General features: G+C 39.8%; 1 protein-coding gene across 3 annotated transcripts in view; it reads left to right on the top strand.

Annotated features, from left to right (window-relative positions):
* Positions 1 to 19,957, top strand: part of PDE1C (phosphodiesterase 1C) — a 507,283-nt gene extending 487,326 nt beyond the window's left edge. For 2 of the 3 annotated variants that reach the window (XM_043589209.1, XM_043589211.1), the window contains 2 exons: positions 23 to 91; positions 17,513 to 19,957. In XM_043589209.1, coding sequence (XP_043445144.1) covers positions 23 to 91; positions 17,513 to 17,682 — 239 coding nt within the window. In that variant the 3' untranslated portion in view covers positions 17,683 to 19,957. Of the gene's footprint in view, positions 1 to 22; positions 92 to 7,004; positions 7,066 to 17,512 lie in introns of all 3 variants that reach the window. The other variant, XM_043589210.1, reaches the window with a different exon arrangement.
* Positions 19,958 to 20,757: the final 800 nt, after the last annotated feature.

Here is a 20,757-nt window from a genome sequence, read left to right as displayed (position 1 = left end):
ACCCCTTTTTTCCTCTTTCTAGGCACCAAGAAGCGCTCCCACGGCTCGCCAGCCCCAAGCACTAGCTCTGTGAGTCGCCTTACCTTGCCAGGTGGGTAGATGGCACAGCACCATGACCTTAGCAATCACAGAGGACAGAAAGGGCTGGTTTCTCAGGAGTTGATTCTGACGGTTGATAAAGTGGGAATCTGGTCCCTTATCTATCTAGTCCACCCACATTATCAGAGAGCTTTGCCTCTGTCATTAACGTTTGTAACGTTCCTTTTGGAATGCACATTATGTGCACATATTTGGTTCACAATCTTTCCTGCTCACTGATGGAAAGAGTAGAATCGTGTTCTTCCTTGATGTCCATTGGGGCAGGCTATGGAAGAACTTCTTTGAGAGCCAAATGGTACAGGGAAGGGAGTGTGAGTCTTTGTGAGAGGCTTGGGTTCAAATCCCAGCCTTGCCTTGTTCAAATTGTGCAAGCTCACTACACTTATTCAGCTTCTTGGAACTCTGTTTCTCATCTGTCTGCATGATGGTAAGGATTAGAAATAATGCTTGAGAATTTAGCATAGAACTGACTCATAGCTAATCTCCACTATTGAGAGATATGAAAGTCCTGTACGGTCTGTATTGGATACCATCTAACGTTTGCCAGAAAATTTTAAGCATTCACGATGATCCTGTGTAATTGCTATGTAATATGAGGAACACCTATTGGTCATTCTGTCTCCATGCATAGGCTTACATTCTCTACCACAATTTAAGTTTTATAAGTAAAATCTGGCAAAACTTGTTTGGGAGGAAGGAGAGGTCATAAAAAGTAAATATGGACATTGGCAAATTTGGAAAATAATAAAACGTTTAAGAAGGAAAAATGTTAATAATGCTAGCACTTAGAGTTGACCAAGATTGCCGTTCCTTCCAGTCTATATTAGATGCTTTTCTCCCCCTAGATTTGAATTATATTCTACAGAGAAATTTGTTTCTTCCCTTTTAAAATTTACTGTTATATTATATTTCCCCCATTATTAAATATTAAATAATATTTCAGTGACTGACTTACATTTCATATTATGCCACAATTTATGTGTCTACTCATGGATAACTTTCACTTTTATGTTATTTTTGTTATTATAAATAATCTCACAGTCTTGTATCCAAATCTTCTGAGTCTGTAAGTGTGGATTTAGAATAGATTCTTTAGGTAGGATTATTAGCTCAAAGAATATGTACATATTTAGGTTCTTGACATATTATTGTCAAAATGATTTCCATAAAGGTAATATTATTTTATACTTTTAGTGGTGAGTTTGCCTTTACCATGCCCTTGCCAATGCTAACATTAATGCTTTACCAATTTGATTAGAAAAAATTATTTTCACATTTACTTTGTATTTGTTTTATTTTTTTTTTAAGTCTGTTTTCCAATGTTAATTTATCTTTTATATTTCTTCTTTTGGGAATTGCCAAATTTCATCCACTCTGAGCAGGACATTGCCTTCCATTTTAGCCCCTCTACAATAGGAATGTTTTGCAATCAATGCTGTGTTATAATTTAGTGAGCAACATTTTTTCTTGATTGTACATGAAATAATAGTTCACTTTACAACCAGTGGCACCTTAGAGTAGATGAAATATAATCCCTACATATGTGCTTTTTCAACCTCAACTTCTGTAGCTTCCCTACCCTAGTCCAAAAACGGGACTCAGCGTCCACTGAATAGCCCTGAAACCTTCCTGCCACCATCAGTCTGCCTAGAACACTCTTTACCCTTTTCTCCTCCTGGATGATTTCTCTTGGTGGTCCTTCCAAATCATCTAGGTAGAATTAATACTGACTTACAATGATTTGCTTGTAAACACCTTCACTCATTGATAGCGGCCTTTCCAAGAGTGGGGACTGTCTTTTTTCTATCCCAGTGCCTTTCAAGGTGACAAGCACACACTGGGTGCTCATTAATGTCTGTAAGACTGGGTGTGTGAATGAGAACTGTCCAGTTTCATTTATGACTGCAGAGAAAGAAACTGCCTTCAGAAAAAGACTCATTTTCAAATTTGGATTTGCACTAACTCTACTAACTTTCTTTCTCTGTTGTCTCTGGAAGCCTCTTTCATCTCGTTCCTGCTTGTAGTTTTGGTGGTGTTAGGACTATAGGCATTAGGGGGGAAACGACTCCAAATCAAGCAACTCCAGTGTGCTGTGATAGTGTTTGCTTTTCTCTGTAAGGTTATATCATTCCTGGGTCACATGGCACCTCTGACCTCATCCTGGACATCCACAATAATATGCAGAGCTGACGTGGTTCCCCCCTGCTGTGCTGGGGGCCCATTGCTGGCCTGCTAGTTTTCCAAGGCTTATGAGTCACCTTGTCTTTGCAGACACCTTGTCTTTGGCCTCAGTTTGGCAGTTTGAACTGTCCTAAATTGTGCGTTGGGGGCTCTGAGTTCTGGCAATTCCAAGTGGTCAGAACTGGAGTTCTCAAAAAATTTGACATAATTAACCATGCAATGTCCAGCAGGCACCCTTCACCTCACTCATTACGATGGCCAGCCCACGACTGTCCTACCTCAGGAATACCACGTTGCCTCCCTTGACTCAAATGCCTCTACCATAAACTCTTGGTGTCAAGCAATTTAAGATATCATGTTTAAGGGTGCTTGGGTGGCTGAGTTGGTTGAGCATCTGACTCTTGCTTTTGGCTCAGGTCATGATCCCAGGGTCCTGGGATTGAGCCCCGTGTGTTAGGCTGTGCACTGAGCGTGGAGCCTGCTTAAGATTCTCTCTCTCTCTCTCTCTCTCTCTCTCTCTCACCCTCTGCCCCTCCCCCATTTTTCTCTAATAAAGTAAAGTAAAATAAAATACCATGTTTAAGGATACTCAAAAAGCCAAACAGAGGGATAATAATCCTTGAAAACAATAAAATAAAATTGTGCAGAAAAAAAAATAAGAACAGAGATATGCAAAAGAAGCAATTCAGAATCTGAAATTTTAAAAAGCCAACAAATTTATAGCCACTGGAATTTAAAAAGAGAAAGAAAAACTCAATGTGCAACACAGATGAAAAGAGAATTAATGTTGGAAGTCAGTCCTTAGGACCGGATACCAAACACAGTTTAGAGAGGGAACCATATCAAAAGTGAAAGAACATGAACTGTAAGACTTTTAGAAGGAGATATAGGGATAAACCCTTATGACCTTGGATTAGGCAGTGGTTTCTTACATATGACACCTAAAACCCAAAGAAAAAAATAGATAATATAGCTTCATTCCAACCAAAGACTTTTGTGCTTCAAGGGACACTATTAAGAAAGTGGAAAGGAAAATCCATAGAATGAAAGAACATATTTGAAAATCATATATCTGATAAGGGTCCAGTATCCAGAATATATGAAGAATTTTTACAACTCAACAATAAGAAGATAAATAACCCAATTAATCAGAGGACAGAGGATTTAAAGAAGCATTTTTTCAAAAAAGATATACAGATGAACATGAAAAGACGCTCACCAGCATGAGTCATTAGAGAAATGCAGATCAAAACCACAGTGAGATCTGACTCTACATGGACAAAAATTGCGACAATAATACCAAGCGTTGATGACGATGTGGAGAAATTACCAGTCTTCTACATCGCTGGTGGGAATGTAAAATGGTGCAGCCACTTTGGAAAACGGCTTGGTAGTTTCTCAAAAAGTTCAATATACAGTGACCGTATGACACAGCAATTCCACGCCTAGGTGTATTCCCAAGAGAACTGAAAAGCTATGTCTACACAAAAACTTGTTCACAAATATTCATAGCATTATTATTTATAATAGCTAAAAGTGGAGAGAAACTAACTGTTCATCAAGTGATGAGTACATAAAACAAATGTTGGGCCGCCTGGGTGGCTCAGTTGATTAAGTGTCCAACTTTGGCTCGGGTCATGATCTCACAGTTTGTGGGTTCGAGCCCCGTGTCAGGCTCTGTGCTGACATCTCAGAGCCTGGAGCCTGCTTCGGATCCTGTGTCTCCCTCTCTCTCTGCCCCTCCCCTGCTTGCCCTCAAGAATAAATAAACATTAAAAAAATTTAAAAAACAAATGTGCTGTATCCATATAATAGATTATTATTGGGCCATACTAAAGTATTGAAGTATTGATACATTCTACAACATGGATGAACCTTAGAAACATTTTGCTAAGTGAAAGAAAGAAGTGAAATTGCTAGTAGATGCCAGAAGACAGAAGGCTACACATTATATGATTCTGTTTGTGTGAAGTATCCAGAATAGGCTTATCTGTAGAAAGAGAAAGGAGATTAGGGGTTGCTAGAAACTTGGGGAGAGAGAAAAATGGGGAGTGAATTCTCATGAATATGGGATTTCTTTTAGTAGTGATGGAAATGTTTTGGAATTAGATGCTGATGATGACTGCACAGCCTTGTGAATATGCTAACTGAACTATACACTTTGAATGATGAATTTTATGGTATATGAATTATATCTCAATAAAAAACGAAAGAGCATGGAAGATAGTCAAATGGTTTGAGAGATTCAATGTAGGTGGAAAATGCACCTCAGTTGCCATACCTAAATAAAACCAAATGCATATCTAAAAATATTGTGTGAGATTGCCCAAAATTGCCTCAAGAATAGAAAATCTTAAATGCCATGAAAAGCTGGTTATAGTCAAGGAGGCTGCAAGCATTTTGCCTATAATAAAATGACAACCAACTAGCAGCAAAATTTGCATTCATAATAGTAGAGGACAATGAAAATGTATCTACCATGTGTTGTGGGAAAATAAACCAATATACTATAGCTGAAATAGCTCAACTATTAGTTATGAGTGAAGGCAAAGTAAAAAAATTTTCAGATATACAGTGACATGATTTATCAGTCACAGTCTTTATTAAAAGAATGATTAAGGGATATACTTCAATAAGAAGAAAAACAAACCCAAAGCAGGTGTGAGATACAAGAATAAATGGTGTATGCACAGGTAAATAAAACATATTGGTAAATTTGAGTAACTAGTGACCCTAAAAATGTCCAATTTTTGTATTAAAATGAGAAACAGAATCTATGGATGAAAGGAGGTTTGTTCAGTAGAAAGCTAAGGACTGCTAATACCTATTTTGTCTTTGGGCAGAACTTTGTAATTTTGTAACTTTTCAACACAAAGTATCATTAGTAAAATAGTGGAGATATAGCCTGTAACATCTAAATTGGGAACTGAACAATAACAAAAAAGGGGAATATAAAAATGTATCAACTTAATAGGAGGCAGAAGAAAAGGAAGCAAGGAATAAAGAATGATTGCAAAATTAGATAGTAGAATCAAATTCAAAACAAAACCAAAATTAGGTAGTAGAATCAAGTCCAAAAATATCAGTAATAACAATAATTGCAAATGGTTTAAGAGATTATCTGATTAGATAAGGAAAACAAAATCCAGCTCTATCCTGCTTTTAAGTGCACACCTTTAAAAAGACCCACAGAAAGTTTGATAACATATGACAAAAGAAAGTTATCCATTTTAATATTCATATAGTAGTCCATTATATAAATGAGCCACAAGATATTTAATTATTCTCCTATTGATGGCTTTTTTTCCATTTTTTGCTGTTACAAACAATGCTTAACATAATATTGAACAAGAAAAGCAAGTTGCAACAAGACATATACCATCTAATACAATTTATATTATCTTTTAAAACAAGCTAAAATATTAGATATTTAATAGATGCACACAAATTCAATAATTGAGTGAACATATGCAGAGGGCTAATGAATACCCAATTCTATATGATGCTTTTTGCATGTGGTGGGGGGTTGGGGGAGAGAAGTATCATGGAACAATGTACTAGGTACTTCAACCCTATTTGTGATATTTAATCTCTTTAAATAAATTTTTGAACCGAGGCGCCTGGGTGGCTCAGTCTGTTAAGTGTCTGACTCTTGATTTCGGCACAGGTCATGATCTCATCGTTCGGTAGATCAAGCCCCACATTGGGCTCTGTGTTGGCAGAACAGAGCCTGCTTGGGGTTCTATCTCTCCCCCTCTTTCTGCCCATCACCCTCACTCTCTCTATCTCTCTCTCAAAATAAATAAACTTTAAAAAGTAAATACATTTTTGAACTGATATGCAAAATGTTAACAGTTGATTAAATTGTATTGAGAATACATGGGAATTTGATACCTTTATCTATACTTTTCTGTCTGCTCAAAGTATTACATATTAAATAATTTAAGTGAAAAATCTATGGTTGTCTTCCAAGACTGTTTTGTTCGGTTTCATCCATGTAAAACTTGATTTTAGATATATTGCAGAGAAATTTGATGTTTTCTCTTTCTAACATATGGGGGGAGATACGAGGATTCAGATATGAAGAAAGTTCTGCTGGTACCATGCTTCAATCCAGAAGCCACCAGAGAACAACTCATTAAGGAACTGCTTGTGTGGTTTCCAAAGTTATCAAAGGAGTCCTCCTAAAACTCCAGCACCGGGAAACTCTTCTGGGGACATCACCTTGATTCTTGGCACATCTATCACAAAGTGACTCCTGTGTCATAAAGTAATAGCACCTGCAGCCTATTTTTTTCTAGAGCCAACTTCCACTGTGCCCCATGGGGTTTGTGAACCCAGTCAAGCTCCATGGTGGGCTGTAAATGATGGAGAGCTGAGGAGATGTTGGCTCTCACTGGAGGAGTGGCCCGGAGCTTCACCACTACTTACAGTCATGACTGCTGATGATGGAGATTAGTCAGTGACTTACTTCTGAGCAGATTCCCCAGGGCGCCTCAGTCCCATCACTTTCCTGAAGTGGTCCCTAGATGGAAAGGTACAGTCCTGTCACCATTTGCTGATGCAGACAGCTGATTGCTTCTTTGTGTGTGCAGCTGCTGGCATGCACAGTAGTGTTGGCAATAGACGCAGCTCAGCTTCTAATCTCTGTGTCTGACGTAGAAAGAGCGTGTGTGTTGAGATGCCAGCTGGCTTGCAGTGACATTGTCTGTGTCCTATTCTAGGGGACTACGGATAAAACGTCCATCCGGAGGATTCCTCAGAAGAGACCTGACCAGCTCTGAGGTCTGAAGACATTTTAGGAAGTTTATGCTTTTTTTTTTTTTTTAACCAGGATGAAACATTATGTGTATTATAAGTTATTGAGTGATGAACTTCAAAAAATAACTTCTGATCTCCCTAACACAGGTTTTTAACAATAAATACTTTGGTATGTATTGCACATCTATTAAATATCAGGGACAATGTTAGATTCTTAACATGTATTACCTCACTTGATCCTGGTAATGTTATCTCCATTTCACAAATCAGGAAACTGAGGCATAATTGGATGAGCAGCTTGCTCAAAGTTAGCGAGGCAAGACAAGCCTATGCTTTTTGCTTGAGTTTCATTGCTAGTGGGTAAAGACAGACGTCAAATAGTCCACCCTGTAACCGCCTTTCTTGCACACTTGTGCTCTGTCTGGGGATTAGGTCAATTACCCAGCTATGAGTGTGGAGGGACCCTGCCCTGTGTTTTGAGTGAAGATTCCAGTGAGTGCTCTTTTGTAATTCTTTTATGTTGAGTTCAGTTTGAGGGATGGAAGTTGTCATTCTTACAATGGTGTAGGTCGAAGCTCACGTGTTATATTTTGATTTAGTACTTCAGAGCTCCAGACCCCTGGTGAAATTTAGCTTTGCAGTCTTCTCCAGGCATAGGTCCTTGTTGGTATGAACAAAGGGCAGAGTTACTGAATGAGCCTTACACTTCCCATTTCACATGTGCATGTGGAAAACCATACACATTGATGGGGAAAAAAAAAAAACTCAGGAAAAATACTTGGCTTTTCTCCAAAATATTTTTCTCCTTTAAAACACCATGGCTCACATACATTGGGCCTGCTGGGGCCAACAAAATGAAAACAAATAACTAAATTGAAGGTGATCCCTCCTTGAGGGAGGACTTCCTTATTTTTTTTTATTAATTGAAATAATAATTTTATTAAATGAAATCATTAATCATTTAATCCTCAGGTTGCAGTGCATTTAATAACCAGCCATTGTTTGAATAAGAAGAGAGCTTGTCTTCGGGCCTTACTTAACTGCTCCTCCTCTTTTAGCTCTTTGTTAGAGGGAGAGGGGTTTGAAAACCATGCCTCAGTGCCTCTCCATACTCTAGTGTAGAAATGAGCTGAGGTTGTAGCATTTGTGTAAAGCAAACGTTCGGGCTTCAGACTTGAGACTTCAGGACGAAGGAACTTGCTGACACCCTTCTTGGAACAAATAGGGGCAGCAAATCTAGACATCAAGACGTTGTTGAAGCAAGGGGGACCTATCAGGGTCTGTAGATTCCCATCATCTTTGCCAGCTGATGTGTTTTCTAAATGATTCATTTATTCTTTAGTAAATGCGAGATTTATGAAAGTTACTGAGTGTGATGCAGAGTAGCTTACTCATTTGTTAAATATTTCTTAGCACCAACTGTTACCAGTTCTGTGATTAGGTTCTGGGGACGCAAGTGTGCATAACACCTTGTCCCTGTCCCCATGAGGTTTGTAGCCAGGATTAATGATCTGCAGGATAAAGCATAAAGAAGCATCTAAAAGACCAGGGCATCAGTGGTTTAAGAATGGCTTCCAGTGAAGGTGACTTGAAGAATTATTATGCCTCAGCATAATAAATGCAGAGTCTTAAGAATCAAAAGTGCCCTTGTGATTTTCCTAATTACATCAAGATTAGAAATCAGTGACTGAAACTTCTTCCATCATGGTTGGTTGTCTAAACCACACTTCCCATCCCAACCAGGATTTCCAGCACCCCTTCACACTCATGGTTAGGTGTTGCCCAAAGTGATTGCACAAACATCCATATCTGTACATTGTATAAGTAGTTTAGAATGTGGGCTAGATGCTTTTGCTTTGGTTAGAATGGCACTTAGTTTCAGCAAACTGGTTCCCTCAGGTAGCTGATATAGATTTCCATATATATGTGTATGTATATATATATATATATATATACACACACACATGCACTTTTTAGATAATTAGTCTTTTTTGAATCAGAATGGTGTGTTCTCTGCCAAATGTTCATAAATAAATTAAATTAATCTCTTCATTGTTTGGTAAGGTCTTTGATGTAGTAGCATCTAGTTGTGTGGGGAATTATATGACTTTTATACACTATCATAAGAAATCCATCAGGGAGGGCGCCTTGAAAAGGCCCTCAGTGATGACCATTCATCCCCTATGCTCTGTAATAATAATGGTAGCCACATATCAAATATATACAACATACTGGGAGTCTTCAAGCTTACAAAGTACTGTATATACGTTCTCATTTACATCCCCGTTAAAATCCTTATGGCACCATGCAAGGTAGTTACTATTCTTCCCATTTTACAGAAAAGCAGAAAACAAAACAAACAAAAAAAAAATACCTGAGTCCCAGAATAGTTCATCTCCTTAGAATCTTACAGCTAGTAATAGCTTAACCCAGTTAGGTGCTGTCCCAAACCCATGCTTCTCTTGTAATACCACACCACCTCCCTCCAAAGTAGGTTTTCAAGGGTTCAATTCTTGTCACAGATTTTAGCAGATGGCCAAGGGTTGGAAACTCCTGCATGCAATGACCAGATCCTGCCAGCTGCCCCAGATATTCCTTAATACCTAAGTATAAACTGACTTATTCTCAAAACAAACTTGGCACCTAAGCCAGTGTTTCTCCACCTGGCTACACGTTAGAATCACTGGACGTGACAAACATCCTGATGTTTGGGCTCCAACTTAAAATAATAGATCGTTTCAGAGACTTTTGAGAGTAGAGCTTGGGCATCAGTAAATTTTAAAGCTCTCCAGGCAATCTGATGTGCAGCCAAGGTGGAGAACCGCAGGTGGAAGCAAACAACTTCAAGTTGGATGAAGGGCAACAAAACCAGGCAGGTTATCTTTTCTCTATGGACATACGTTCCTCTGGGGACCTGAAAATGCTGGTTGGGTCATCATTTGATGCTAGGTAGTGGTTTGGCTCATGCAGTGTCACCTCAGCTCCTTCTGGATAGCTTCTCAGAGGCAGGCTTCCTGTTTCTGGGATCTTTACTCTGTGAGGTGAAAACAGGGAACCAGTGGGTTATTTAGCATTCTCAGTTTCTTGAAGTAAAGTCCTTGGAGAGCCAGAGTCTTAAAATGTAGGTAATGGGTTTCATTATCTTAGTTTTAGTATAAAACACACCTTGAGGGGTTTTAGAGTAGATCATCACCTTAGACAACACTACATCTAATGTGGGGCACTGAAGCCATGTGCCCGAGTCATCCGCGGTAGAGACAGAACTGAACCTGGCCCCTTCCAAGGATGAGGGCAGCTGCGATAATGGGTGTGCAAACACCGAATAGTACAGAAGATGGAGACCATGCTACTGGGTCTCCTTAAGCAGCCAAGCCTTGAATTTGTAAAAGGTTGTTTTATTTCGCTTTCACTTTTTAAAACATCTCATGGGAAGCCTAGATAATGAACAAGAACCAAGCCTGTTTTACTGCTGAAGCCAGTTAATATCATCCACTTGCCCTTTAAGACCACCTTTGAAAGCCAGTCCAGCCGAACTGCTAGAGTTTTAAAGGGTGTGTTTCTGCCTTGGGAATAGGAAGAATCCTGCTTGATTCAGCCCTTCGTGGAGCTGATGCTAACATAGAGAAGAGTCTTTTGGCTGATTTTATGTTTTCTCCTGAGCTCACCTTCAAAATGCAACCGAGTCATGCCAAAGTAGCTGATATGGCTGACTTGATCAGAATCAGACATAAACCAGGTTTGGAATTCCAGATAATCTGAAAAGATGCCCCGAAAAGAAGATAGAAAATGTCCAGAGAGAATACAAATCCAGAGGCATAAACTAACATCAGGCAGATTATCTCAAACTGAGCAACACTATAACTATCAGCCCAAGATCAGTCCTACAGGGAATGGCAGTGCCCACCCTGGAAGTCTTCTTGGCATTCTGTCTGTTCAGGGTTTTAGTCCCACTTTATCCACCAGGAGTTACCCTTGGACGTGATCACTATCACTACAATGATAACAATAAAGAACCGAAGGCATTTTTTATTGCAGACGCCATAGTAAGTCCTTTATATGCCCAGTCTGGCTGAGTCCTCCCAGAAGCCCTGTGAAGTAGGCAACTGTTACGCTTGGGCTGGAGAGGAGAAATGTGGAACTTACTTGGAGTTTACAGGAAAAGTGACTTGCCCAAGAAAAAAACAGGAGTGGTAGAGGCAGGCTTTAAAATTAATCTCTGCCTGGCAAGCTCTCACTCTTATCTTATCCTTCAGTCAGACATCAGGAATGTCCTCTTTGTCTGCTCTTATTCTTTGCTTTTCCAAGTGTTAGATTTATTTAGAAAATAATGGCTAATCTCAGGGTTGGTTCTTCTTGGTGTGGGTCTTCTTAGAGTTCTCAAATGATAGCATCACAAAGTTGCTTTCTCCGACAACAACAAAAATACCTTTTCATTTCTCAGAGCTTTTGTCTTCATGGTAGACCCAACAGAAGAACAAAACATAGTGGACACGAGAGAGAGACAGAGAGACAGAGAGAGAGAGAGAGAGAGACAAAGCATAATTCTGAAGGCCACAAGCAACCTTAATAGATGCACAAAAGACTCCTCCCTAGCAAGGCAGGATGTTATGATCAAAATATAGCAGCAACATTGGCTAGCTCTCTACAGTTTACAGAACACTTCCAGTGTGCAAAATATTATTACTATTGTTTCTTTTGTGAAGATAAGGAAGGAGACCTTTGGAGAGACCAAAACAGTAGTTCTCAAACTCTGGCACAGTGGAATTATCTGAAGAGCTTTAAAAACTCTTGCAGTCTCAGACTAACCCCCCATAGATTCTACTTTAATTGATCTGGGGTATGAGCTGAGCGTTTGGATGTTTTCAATCTCCCATAGTGGTTCTCATATGCAGCCAGGGAGAGAACAACCTGGAGCTCAACCTAGCTTGATTGCTCATCGATAGGGGCTGAGACTTTTGGAATGCCTGTTAACGTTCCAACCTGGCATAAGTGAAGGAAGAGACAAAAGCAGTTATTTAAGAGATCTGTTAGCTAAGACCTTTATGTAATTCCTTCCCAAGTTATCACCACAAATTATATTAAGGGGGGAATGATTGGCTTTTGCTTTTGGGGAAGTGTAACTATAGCTGCTAACAAGGTATTCAAGAATCCCATATATTATACAGATTATATACTCAAATATTGATAGTGTAAATGAGATACAATTTTGACTCTTTTAACTTATTATGGTAGTTACTAAAACTTACTCTGAACTTTGCCCCAAGGTTATCTTAAATATTGGACTAAGGCTCTGAAGCTGAGCTGCTTGAAGGTGAATCCAGAATCCAGGCTCCCTGCATGCCATGTTGTGTAGGCTTTGGCAAGTTGCTTAAGTTCTCTAAGCTCCAGTTTTCTCACCCAAAAAGAGGGTGGTAACAGTGCTTGCTTCACAGGGTTGTAGAGTAGATTAAAGGCTAATTCTCGTTAAATTCTTAGCATCGTGCCTAGTACACAATATATGTCAGATATTATAACTATTTTACCGTGGTGAAACCTGAAATGAAAATCACAGGCTCAGGTTCTTTTATCATTCCGTCTTCAGTGGAGCTGATGTTAGCATTCTAATCCCTTGCAATTCAAAACTTGTGAAGGATTTTTGTAATTTTCATAAGGACTTTCCATCAGCTTTCAGGCAGATACCACAAGTAGACACTGATTTTAGAAATGGAATGTATGGAAGTGGGATTTTTATTCTTCACGTAAACCAATATTCCAGAGGCAGCAAGTGATTTTTTTATCTTGTTAGTTTAGTGTATGTGGGATGTGTGTGTGTGTGTGTGTGTGTGTGTGAATGCAGATAGAAAAGGTGTATAATGGAAATATTTTTTTCCAAAGGTCTTATCGTGGCATTCTCTTTGAAAGAGCGGAAAATACATGTATAACACTTCTTATTTTTAAAAGGTGCTAATATCAGGGTGCCTGGGTGGCTCAGTTGGTTGGGCGTCCAACTCTTAGTCTTGGCTCAGATCATGATCTCATGGTTCCTGGGATTGAGCTCCGAGTCAGGCTCTGTGCTGGCGGCATGGAGCCTGCTTGGGATTCTCTCTCTCTCCCTCTCTCTCTGCCGCTCCCTGACTCATGCTCTCTCTCTCTCTTTCTTTCATATAAACATCAAAAAATAAAATAAAAAGGTGCTAATAATTAGAATTCATTCAGAAGCTAAGAATAGACCAAGTTGCTGCCATCACAGGTAGTGCTCTGCAACAGAGATTCAGTGTTAGTGGTTCCAGAAGATCACAATCAAGTCATAGTGGATCAGAAGAACAGAGACGGATTCTCACACAAATTGTTATTTAGCTTGAGATTAGGCAGGACCAACACCAGGTGAGGACTAGTGACAGTTCTCTCTGACCTGCTCTCAGTGCAGAACAACAAGGTGTCCTGAGGTAGGGAATCATCATAGCATATGATATGATGCCCTAAGGTAATGAATTAGCCCAGTTTTTCTGAAAGTGTTTTCTGCTGAACACTCTATGAGAGGACCCTATAAAGGGAGTTCCTTAGCCTAAAAAGAAACAGAGGAAAGCTACATGCTATTGGCTGCTTTTAAGGATTCATTAATACATAGCCCTATTATTTAGGTGTCTGAGAAGATGGGGTACCATGAAGATGGTGGTTTACCTTTAACCCAGTTAAATTTGACAAGGAACTTCCCCATCCCCTAACAATACCTATTACATTTGCAACTTTCTTGAAGGATACTTTGAGAAACAGTAGTCTAATATGACCTTAAAGAGCTTTAAATTTTTTTTTTAACATTTATTTATTTTTGAGAGACAGAGAGAGACAGACCGTGAGCAGGGGAGGGGCGGAGAGAGAGGGAGACAGACTCTGAAGCAGGCTCCAGGCTCTGTGATCTTAAAGAGCTTTAAAAGCCCTCTTTCACATTGCAATGCCTGAATCCAACTAACAACCGCATGATTTTGACGTAGGACTAAGTCTGAATCTATTTTCTGAAAACTAGTTCTATAGACTCTTCTCCCACACCACAAGAAAAGTAGCCACCAAGCAAAATGGTCTTGATAGAGACAGGGACAGAGACAGAGAGGGTGTAATGGAGAGGTTGGTGGTGGCTGAGGAAGGGGAGAAGATCATAGACAACGGGAGAACCCTGGTGTTGATGAGTAAGATAAGATGTAAGCAGATGAGGATTAAAACCCCTCAAAGAGCATTGCTTTCGTGAAAAACAAATATTGTGCATAATTGTGAAATAAAGGAGGTGATGGATCAACTTTTGTCATGCACTTTTCTTTTCCTAAGCACCTTTGAAAGTAATATAGATAATGACTTTCCCAAGTTCAGGCTCAGTGCAGAAATGTGACTTTGTCAAATCTTCATTAGCTAATTAGATCATTTCCTCCAAGTAAATTGCTCTAAGAGATGAGAGCCGACTTTGTAAATACGTCCCCAAGAGAAAAAAGGTCCAACTTGCTGATAATCAAGCATATGGAGGGGAGGGGATTCTGTTCCCAGTTTGGTTCTTCTCTACCCTGGTGGAAGGAGAGGTGGATTTTAACACTACGGATTGGGTTCAGCTGGGGGATGTGTGCAGTCATTGAAAGTGGAAGGATCAGATCCTCTTCCGGTATCTCCAGAATAGCCAGGAGACCAATGAAAGAGCCCTGGAGGCCAGGCGAGCATCCCAGAACAAAAGTCTCCATTAAATTCAAGATGGTGCCCTTATCCCTAGCTCTGCTGTTTTGCTCTGTCATCAAATCATGTTTCGCTGCAGAGTGGAGAGGCAATCAATGCATACAAAACAGCACTATATGAATTTTTCTTTTTTCCAACATTTTGAGTAAAGGTGACAGCAGGCATATAAGTATTTCCACAGTCTTGGTGGGGAGCCGATCTCTATCAGCAGGTTCAACTCTATTTGCAGCGACTCCAGTGGCAAGGGGAGTTTTTGTTCAGACAAAAAGAATTCCAGCAAACGGTAAATGTTTCTTCCTGCTGAGAAGTGGGAAATTCAATAATACTTTGGCTGGGCTCATGCTGAGTAGCGAAAATAGAATGAATATGGAGAGGGATTGTGACTTGAAGAGCAGTAAATCAGCTAGCCCAGACGCTTGCAACAATCAGCTTTTAATCTGAAACCCTCTCTTGTTTCTACACCATTCTCCAGGGTAACAGGGTCGTTTTTACACTTGTTCCTAGAGTGTTTTGTGCTGCAATCCCTTGTTTACCCTAAGAAACAGAATTAAGCACTGTGAAGTCTGAAAAAATTCTCGATTCTTCTGCACATGTATTATTCTGTCACTACAGGACCATTTGCTAAACATCTTAGGAAAAGTTGGTGTGGGTGTTATGGTAGTAATAGCATCCCTTATTATGCCTGAATATGTTTTTCTTCTGTAAGTGAAGTCACAAATTTCAGCAGAAATCACTAGAATGGAAGTCCCATGAGGGCAGGGATTTCTGTTTTGTTCACTGTTTTATCAGCAACACATAAGTGCTCTAAGACATCAGTGAATGAATATTAGTCTATAGACTGTGAAAAGTATACTCAGCTATGAGCTCTCTGAGATGTCTATAATATTAAAGCCCAGAGTCACCCCCGTTTTTCTGGCTTTTTATTACATATGATTTTGTAGAATAACTCTGATGTATGATTCTATGGAAGGAATTTTTAATAGCATGTTTATTTTTCAAAAGTTACGTCACTAAAACCTGGTCATCATAGAAAAATTAGAAAATGTACACATCCAAAAAACAACAGCCATGTTTATACTACTCGGGGGTAATCACTGCTATGATTTAAATGTATGTTCTTTGGGATTTTCCTATGCGCATATTGATGTGTTTTTATAGTGATGAGATTAGATTCTGTTTACTGCTTTTTTGATTTAACGGTATTACATGAACCTCTATTTTTATTAATAGACATCTATATCCCTTTTCCATAGTATCACAGTAGTATATTTTAAGAATGTACCAGAACTTCACTAACCCCTATGATTGTATATTTAAGTTGTATGTTTAAGTTCTGATCTTTTGCTTGATCATATTGGAAGAGATATGTGAAACTGGTTTTCACAAAGGTAACCTCTTGTTTGATAGATCTGTCTCCTAATCTTAGCCCTCCACGCTGACACAACTGTGTATTACCTTTCTTTGCTGGCCTTTTACATGTTAGTACAATCGCCTCACTGAGAACTAGTGTTTGAGGAAATGGCTCAGCACCTGCTCTGCCCTTCATACCTTTTACCTGAGTGTTCTATCTCATCTGTTTGTGATTATCATTTAACCTGGTTTTACCTTTATTCACTTTTACATGGTATCACAGAGTGCTCTCCAGTGGGACCGAGAGGGAAGAGGTGGGGTGGGTGGTGGGGGGCAGAGCACAGGGGAGCAGAGGAGGAGGAATCACTTTAGTACTTTATGTCTTTATGTGTCTTGACTGCTCATTTCTTTTCATCACTGAATAATATCCCGTCGTGTAGGTGGTCTACAACATGGACAGCCAGTTGAAGGAGTTCTTGGCTTACAGTCTGTGGCAATGATGAATAAACTTCTATAAAATTCACATGCAGGTTTTTATGTGGACACCGGTTTTCAAATCAGTGGGGTAAATACCCAGGAGCAGAATGTCTGGATCGTGTGGTAAAACTATGTCTAGCTTCGTAAGAAGCTGTCAAACTGTCTTCCGAAGTGGCTCTGACACTTTGCATCCTCGCCAGCAGTGTCATCAGTTTTGTTTTGGATTTTGCCCATCCTAATAGGTGTGTGGTGTATATCATTGCTCTTGTAATGTGCAATTCCCTAATGGCATAAATTGTTGAGCCTCTTTTCCTGTGCCTTCTTTGCTATATGCATATTTTCCTCGGTGAGGAGTCAGTTCAGATCTTTTGCTCCGAGGTAAAGTGGGTTGTTTATTTCCTTTTGCTGGATTTTAAGAGTTTTCAAAAAACATTTTGGACACTAGACCTTTCTGTGTGTGTTTGGCAAATATTTTCCCCGTGATGTACTTTTTATTAGCGCTTCGAGATTGTTTGCCACTTTGCAAGCCTGGAAGCTTACACGCAGTGCTAAATGCTGAATCATGGTATGACTCTGCTCACCTGTGTTTACTTTGCTGTTCCCCAAAGTGATACCACTGCTCCCACTCACTTCCTGAACTCCATTCGTTCGTTGTCAGAGAAGCTTTGTATTCTGGGATCCTCATTGTCTGTCTCTAGGTTGTGTACATTGTCTATCTCTGGCCTCCTTGCTCCCATTGTCTATCTCTTTATTTTAAGTAAATGACGAGGGTGATAATGTTATTTATTCATCTACCTGCAGTAAGATTCCCAGTGAGGGTCCAACTTGTTTGTTTCCTGGTTTTAAAGAGAACAGACAGGTCTAGGGGAGAGCAAGTTGCCCACAGTAGTTAGGTTGTGCCGTGTCATTGGCGAGGCTAATGGTTGTCTGTCTTCCTTTGCATGGCCTCCAGTCATCAAGCCTCCTCTACGTCATTTTAAACGCCCTGCTTATGCATCTAGCTCCTACGCACCTTCGGTCCCAAAGAAAACTGACGAGCATCCTGCGAGGTACAAGATGCTGGATCAGAGGATCAAAATGAAAAAGATTCAGAATATCTCACATAACTGGAACAGGAAATAGGTCAAGGGGAAGAGAGGGAGTGAAGGAGAGACCCACTCCCCTGCCTCTCAGCACTCACCGGCCACAGTGGGATGTGCTTCCAAGACCGTTGGAAGCCGTGGGGGCTGGTGCTTTCGTGGTTGACTCCACCAAGGCAAAGTGAAGGCTGTATGTGATTTTCCCCTTTGTTCTGTTATGGACCCAACCGTTACTGGATTTGGGAGTCAGTGGAGACTCCAGGAGTAAGAGGTTAGTCTCATGTGGCTTATACTTGTATAGATCTTTCAAAGTCTAAATAGAACCCAAATTAAAATAATGCCACCTCTTTAGAAAACATGGAATCCCTCCCACTGACACTTCTTTCATCCCTAGAAGTTGACTTGCCCCAATAAGAATATTGGTTTAATAATCATTGTATTTAAGAAATGTAAGTCTTAAAGCATCTTTTCCAACTTTAAATACAGCAGAAAAAAGTGTTTTTGCATATGCATTTCTTAAATATGGTGATTATTATAATATTTAAAATGTAGGTGAATATGTAACTTCCAAAGGAAATGCATTAAAGATAAAAGTTGTGTTTCTGAACGTAACAATCACAGGCGGAAAAGAAGACCGATGAATAGAGTTCATAGGTAATTCTGAACAGAGGCTTCACAGAGAAGATACAAGTTAAAAATAAAGACGCATGCTTTGGTTTTCGTTGCATGCTCACACAATCGCCTCATTTCGTACCTTTTGAAATTTGAGAGTTTGCAGGAGATACATTTTGGCTGTACTTCTAATTTGTTACTTTCACTTACAGTTGACAAGTCTAGAAATCAATGAGATGCCCATGCCTCAGAGACTCCAGGTTTGAGATCTACCCCAGGAGAAGTCTTGTGGTCCTGGGGCAGGAGGATGTAAATTGCTGAACCTAATTTAAATCCCTAATTTGCAGATTTTTCTCCATAAAGTTGGAGATACCTTTAGGTTCAATTTCGGATAATCTTCCCAGCAGACCATATAGCTGAGCCCTTTGGGATCTCAGTTGCTCTTCCAGCTCTTGGAGGAATGGAAGTCAATAACTCACCTCTCTCCATTGCGGCATTTTTAGCTCTTCTGAATCTCTCCTAGAGTTTTTGCTTTGGGACTAAAATCACACAAAGTGGGAAGGAATCTTTCAAGGCCAGAAATAGCTTTTGATCCCTTTAGAAATGGTCTGGTGCAGTGGAAAACTTTAGGTTTGTTGTCAGGTGGTTCTGATCTCCAGTCCTGTCCCGTCTATAACTAGTTGCATGCCCTTGGTCTAATGGCATCATCTTTAAAAGCCTCAGTTTACTTAACTAGAAAGTGGGACTCATAATACCCACTCTGCCTTTTGTGGTGAACATTGAGAGTAATGTAGGTGTGGATTGTTATTGCTGAACTCAGTGAGTAATAGGAACAGAACAGATGTAATTACGAGCATTCCACATCCAAAAAAAAAAAAAGAAAAGAAAAGAAAAGAAAAGGAAAAAAAACAAACAAACAAACTCCCAGGCACCCCTGCAAAGAAGAAGCTGTGTACTGATGGCCATAGCCTCTGGAGTCTGACTGCAAATGGTTTAGTGTTCTCTTCTCTCTTTCACCACAGTTCACTTCTAGTAAACCACAGTTATGCAAGTTGAGCCAGCTCCAGAGTTTAGTGGCCATCACGCTAGTGAGTAATTTATTTATAACATGGTTTACGATGGTGTTTCAGGGAAATTTAATTACTCTACGAAAAGAAAAATCACTGTGACTTTTTGTTAGGAAAGCAATTGTAATTCTTAACTCCCTGCTTGGTCCCTGAGCGAAGGGATCCTTCTGCAGGCTCACAGCGTCTATTCTGCCTGAAGAAGGTTAGCTCAACAGGTACTTCCTCCCTGTTTGTATACAGGTGCCTTAGTGCCTGCTTCACAGAGCCATTAAGCAAACAGTGAAACTGCCCATGGGGTACTGGCCTCCTTGCTCCCAGTGGATCATCAGTGATGTTTCTCATCTGTCCTTCAATACTTTCAGTCTTAGGCATCGAGATAGCAACGTGGCTGTGCTTTCTTGACTGTGCTTCTTGACGTTAGAAGCCATGATCCTAGGGCAGAATTTTCTGTATTGTTTTATCCCAAGATGCTATTTTTCAGCTTTGGCTAATATTTTGATTGAATTCAGATACTGAGATTCCTCATTGCTTGTAAGATACCTACCATGTGTTTCGTTTTTGTTTTTGTTTTTGCGTGATGGATTGTATACAAATGCCAGATTATATTCTTACAGCAAATAAAAAGATGCTTTTCAAGGACTTTCTTGTACGAGTCACCTTTTTCATCTTCAGAATTCTGGGATTCATTTGAAAAGCATTAGATTTTCCCTATCCTTGACACTATTTAGTCCTGAATATCTTGTCAAGATGAATAGCATAATTTAAACTTTTCAATTGGCTTCCTGATTGTATAGGTGGTAGGGTTTTTTTTTAAACCCCCTTCTTCCCATACCACAAACCCAGTCGATTAATTTGTTAATATGAGTAACCCGTAATACCAGCTAGTCCGTAGGTAAACACCTGTGTTATCAACTTGGTTCATATTATTCCAGTTAGCAGTTCAGAACAGGCAGGCACTTTGGGGGTAGAAACACCTATCACAGTACCAGGGCTAAGCATATGGTAACGATATCAATAAATATTCTCTATTATTTCTTGGAGAAAGAGTGGAGTATGGTAAAAAGAAGTTAGGCTTTTGAGTTTGAGAGCAATGTCCCTGACTAGTTTTATGACACCAGATAGGTTGTTCGTATTCTCCACCTTCAGTAAAAAGACGTTAGTGATTTAATTAGTGATGTTTACCCACCTGCCTGTTCTCCCAGGTACCAGTTTCTGCCTCACCCTGCATCTCAATCTTTAATATGCATTTCAACATTCAGTTGGAAACCCGACGGCCCACCCTCATCCCATGCTCCCTTCACCTGTGTCTCCTGCACCCTTGGAGTTCTTGGGCTTCCGTCGTTTATCTGTCGTGGCTGCCTCTTGCTCTCATCTTGCACTTCGCTGAACCCCTGTTCACCCCTGGCCTCTTACTCCTACAGTTCTGTCTTTCGTCTCTT

This window comes from Prionailurus bengalensis, chromosome A2 (assembly GCF_016509475.1).
Source record: "Prionailurus bengalensis isolate Pbe53 chromosome A2, Fcat_Pben_1.1_paternal_pri, whole genome shotgun sequence".
In the NCBI taxonomy this organism is placed as follows: domain Eukaryota; kingdom Metazoa; phylum Chordata; class Mammalia; order Carnivora; family Felidae; genus Prionailurus; species Prionailurus bengalensis.
This window is presented reverse-complemented; position numbering and strand designations above follow the sequence as displayed.